The sequence below is a fragment of the Morus notabilis genome, unplaced genomic scaffold, assembly GCF_000414095.1.
Source record: "Morus notabilis unplaced genomic scaffold, ASM41409v2 Scaffold7649, whole genome shotgun sequence".
In the NCBI taxonomy this organism is placed as follows: domain Eukaryota; kingdom Viridiplantae; phylum Streptophyta; class Magnoliopsida; order Rosales; family Moraceae; genus Morus; species Morus notabilis.
Window position 1 is genome coordinate 1 of NW_010357222.1, and position 4,704 is coordinate 4,704.

At 44.0% G+C, this 4,704-nt stretch overlaps 1 protein-coding gene across 2 annotated transcripts; it reads left to right on the top strand.

The window, feature by feature from the left end:
- The first annotated feature begins 270 nt into the window (after window positions 1–270).
- On the top strand, window positions 271–2,239 carry LOC21384119 (probable acyl-activating enzyme 6). 2 transcript variants are annotated; one of them, XM_024167507.1, is made up of 2 exons: window positions 271–1,182; window positions 1,286–2,239. In XM_024167507.1, exons 1-2 carry the CDS (start codon window positions 294–296, stop codon window positions 2,101–2,103), a joined length of 1,707 nt encoding a protein of 568 aa, XP_024023275.1. In that variant the 5' UTR covers window positions 271–293; the 3' UTR covers window positions 2,104–2,239. The 2 variants fall into 2 exon arrangements, with proteins under 2 accessions (XP_024023275.1, XP_024023270.1); XM_024167502.1 differs by having other exon boundaries at window positions 271–1,124; window positions 1,231–2,239.
- The last annotated feature ends 2,465 nt before the right edge of the window (window positions 2,240–4,704 follow it).

Here is a 4,704-nt window from a genome sequence, read left to right on the forward strand (position 1 = left end):
AAAAAAAAAAAAAACTTTAGTTAATTTGTATAACTTTTCAAGAGGTCCCCGAGTGATAGAAAAGAAAGAAAGAAATTTAAAAAAAAAATTGTTTCTCCAAAGAGGAGCACCATTTATTTTATTTTGAGAATTATAGATTATTTTCACTTTCCAGGTCCCACGTGCATGGTTTGGGATGACTGGATCTCACAAAATGAATCTCAACCACTCAATGGACCATTTGCCTTCTACTGCCTTTAGTCCCTCATAGCTCACTACATCTCTCATATTTCTCCACCATTTCAAGTTCAACAATGGAAAATCTAAAGCCAAACCCAGCAAACAATCCTCCTCTAACCCCGATCGGCTTCCTCGAAAGAGCCGCCACCGTCTACGGCGACTGCCCTTCCGTCATCTACAACGACACCGTCTACACCTGGTCGGACACTTACCGCCGATGCCTGCGTTTAGCCTCCTCAATTGTCGTTTCCCTCGGAGTAAAGCGCCGTCAAGTAGTATCCGTCGTCGCCCCAAACGTCCCCGCCGTGTACGAGCTCCACTTCGCTGTCCCCATGGCCGGCGCCGTCCTCAACACCCTCAACACCCGCCTTGACTCCCGCACAATCTCCGTCATGCTCCGTCACGGCGAGTCCAAGCTCGTCTTCGTCGACCAACAGTCCGTAAACCTTGTAATTGATGCCATCTCTTTGTTTCCGAATAATGCTCCGGTCCCTCGGCTCGTCCTCATCGCCGATGAAGCAGCGCCGTTACATTCACCGGAAATTATTAACAGTCGTTTTTACTGCAATTATGAGGAGTTGGTTGAGAGAGGAGATTCTGGGTTTCGGTGGCTGAGGCCGGAGACCGAGTGGGACCCAATCATACTGAATTACACTTCCGGCACGACGTCCTCTCCCAAGGGAGTTGTTCATTGCCACAGAGGGATCTTTATTGTAACTGTCGATTCATTGGTCGAATGGGGTGTACCGAAACAGCCGGTAATCCTGTGGACTCTCCCTATGTTTCATGCCAATGGATGGACTTTCCCATGGGGGATGGCGGCCGTTGGTGGGACCAATATTTGCCTCCGAAAATTCGACGGTCCGGCCATCTTCGACCTCATCCGCCGCCATGGCGTCACTCACATGTGCGGTGCGCCGGTGGTTCTCAACATGTTGTCCAACACTCCCAACACCAAAGCTCTCGAAAGCCCAGTTCATATCATGACCGCAGGAGCTCCGCCGTACTCACATGTGCGGTGCGCCGGTGGTTCTCAACATGTTGTCCAACACTCCCAACGCCAAAGCTCTCGAAAGCCCAGTTCATATCATGACCGCAGGAGCTCCGCCGCCTTCGGCGGTGCTCCATCGGACGGAAGCCCTCGGGTTTGTCGTCAGCCACGGTTATGGCATGACGGAGACGGGAGGAATGGTTACATCATGCGCGTGGAAGCGGCAATGGAACCAGCTGCCTGCGACCGAGCAGGCCCGGCTCAAGGCCCGGCAAGGGGTGAGGACGGCAGCGATGGCGGAGGTGGATGTAGTCGACCCGAATACCGGGCTGAGCGTGAAGAGAGATGGGTTGACAATTGGGGAGGTAGTACTAAAAGGTGGGTGTTTGATGTTGGGTTACCTTAAAGACCCGGAAGCAACTGCTAAATGTATAGATAGTAGTAAGGGATGGATGTATACGGGCGATGTGGGAGTGATGCACTCGGATGGGTATTTGGAGATCAAGGACAGGTCCAAGGACGTGATCATAACTGGCGGGGAGAACGTGAGCAGCGTGGAGGTGGAGTCGGCGTTGTATGGTCACCCGGCGGTTGACGAGGCGGCGGTGGTTGCGCGGCCAGACGACTACTGGGGGGAGTCGCCGTGCGCCTTCGTGAAATTGAAAAATGGTGTAAGGAGGAAACCAACGGAGAAGGAGATTTTGGAGTATTGCAGGGAGAAGCTGCCGCATTACATGGTGCCGAAATCGGTGGTGTTTAGGGACGAGCTACCGAAGACTTCGACCGGGAAGATTCAGAAGTTTCTGCTTAAAGAGATTGCCAAAGCGATGGGATCGACGGCGGCGGAGGCGGCCTCGTCCTCGGAACGAGCAGTTGGTCTGAGTAGGATGTAGATGATGGAAAGGTGGTAGATGGCTTGTTTAAATTAGTGTTTGTGAAATGTTTGCATATCACTTTTGTTGAATTGAACCACTTGTATTTTGTCAACTTCTATTATCTGAGCAAGCTAGCTTTCAGCACTACATTGTGTGCGCACGCCTCTTTTTTTTTTTTTTTTTCCTTCATTCAGGTGCTATTTTTCGTACAAGCACAAAAATAATTTATTTATATAATAAATCGTATAATCACTAGACTTGATTTAATCTAATGAATTATTGCGGCTTGAAAGCTTAAATTACCAAAAAAAAAAAGAAAAAAATAGAGAATTTATTCGGTAGGAGTCTGAATCTTTACCTTTTATTTTTGATAAATATCATTTTATTATTATAATTATTTGATTAAAAAAGTTATGAATCAAGAGTAAAGATTAAAAATCCCGACTCATGTATTTTTATCAAATTTACTCAACAAAAAATGACAAAAAAGTTAAGGCCCGTTTAGAACATATATTCATCATGATTTGAGTTTATTGGCGGAAACTTTGTGTGGGAGAAAATTTTAATATTTAAACTCTTTTATAAAATAAAAAATACTATAATAAAATATAAATTTAAATTTGAGTATATGTTCTAAACAAACTTCAATCCTTTTAACTGTCTTTATTTTATTTTATTTTATTTTATTTCCCTAGACAAATGGTCCTTAAGTTCTTTTTCTACATTTTTCATTTCATAAAAAAGCACACAGAAAAATACGATATTGCGCCATTTAATTGTTTACCATGTGTCTCGGGAAGGATTGAAAGGAATCTTTTTTTTTTCCCCCTAAATGATTGAAAGGAATCTTAAAACAAAATAATCATATATGGGCACGTCTTTACTCGAGCGTATGAATGGAAACGACACCTGGAAATGTATGCTGAGTAAAAAATGGAGATTCAAGGCCATGTGACAGGAGAGGGCACTCAACACAGTTTGATGTATGATTCATGTCCGGTGGACATTTCTATACCTACATATTAATCTATCTATTTTTGTTTTTTTGTTTTTTTTTGTTTGTTTGCTAAAAAGAGATTCCATTCCACCGAAAACCGAAGAAACCACAAACAAAGGACGAACACAACAAGAGCAAACAAACAGACACAAGACAACTAACGAAAAGAACACCGAGACGCCTACAAAAACTACTAAACACAATAAACACTGAAAGAGACACAGTACACACTCGACTACTGAGACCCATTCAAGGGGAACCACTTCTCATAATTGTTAATGTTCGCCAAGGGAATAACTTTCGATACAAGACTTAACCGTGCCCACTTCGCTAAATTGTGGCTCGCAAAGTTGGCGCTTCTACCGATCCAAGAGAAGTTAATATGATTAATGGTTCGCTTGAGGTAGTCATAGTCTACTTTGATGTTTTTGATTGTCTATGGGCAAACTGCTAAGGAGTTTGAAAGTTTTTTAGGTTTCGTGTATTTCATCGATTCGAGTTTTTAATATTAAGTTTTTAGAGTTAAAAGTTTTTAAAAAATGTCACATTTAATTTTTTCTGCTACAGTTAAAAGCTCTCAGAAAATATCACAACTCAAATTAAAAACTAGAATCTGCGAAGCGAACGAGACTTTAATGGCAACGGCAGAGTCACTTTCAATAGCAATTGACAGAAAATTAAGATATTCTTAAAGCACAATGAACAGCTTCCAATTCAGCAACCAGAGGCTCTCGAGTATTAAGCAAACGGGTGGCCACTAACACCACCCTTCCATCCGAGTTCCTCCTCACTGCGGCTACCACCGTGCTATTAGGGCCTAAGGAGCAATCAACATTAGCTTTGATCCACTCCGTAGGCAGAGTCTGCCAGCTTCCAGTTAGATTGATTCGATCTACTCTCGGAGTCAAGCGAGAGTGATACTCATTGCTCTGTAATACAACATCTCTATAAACTTTGAGAGGGTTGAAATCTTTCCCTCTGAACACCTTGTCTTTCCTAGCTCTCTAAATAGTCTCCACCGCACAAGAAGCAAAAAAAAAAGGAATTCATGCGAGCTCTTGAAGTTTTGATCTCATGATCTAAGACTCCACTTAGACTGGAACAAAATTAAACGGGCTACCCTGCAAAACAGAAAAATGTGAGTAGTAAACTCTCTTTCCTCTCCACAAAGAGGACACAAGACCTCCCCACCACCAATTCCTTTAACCAACTCTTCCCTAGCTGGTAAAGCCTCCACTTATGTCTCGGGAGGATGTTTGAGTTCCACAGCTTCCTCCACATTCTCTCTTCTCCTTAGACATTTGGGGTTTTGTTCCCACAATGTAACCTATTGTGTGGGAAAATTCACATACGACACGTCGGACAATAAACAAGCCACACGTGGCCCAATGCCTATCACGTCATTTAGTCCTCGACGCATGAGCCTCATTGGTCTCTCCCGAATGACAAGAGAATCGAACGTATGAGACCGAGACTATCGACCGTATACACAGTCGAGGTCTGTGAGACCAGCCCGGGTAAAGTAACGCGATAAAGTCAGCCGTGAGAGAGTACCCTAGGCCGATGTTAGCATAGGCGTAGAGGGCAGACTTGAACAGCTGACTCCACATCCCGAGGCCCCT

What these genes read in the sequence shown, in the direction of transcription:
- LOC21384119 (XM_024167507.1), top strand. Translation starts at nt 294, where the DNA reads ATGGAAAATCTAAAGCCAAACCCAGCAAACAATCCTCCTCTAACCCCG. An exon ending in CACTCCCAACACCAAAGCTC is followed by an intron (nt 1,183 to 1,285) that starts TCGAAAGCCCAG and finishes CCAACGCCAAAG; the next exon opens with CTCTCGAAAGCCCAGTTCAT.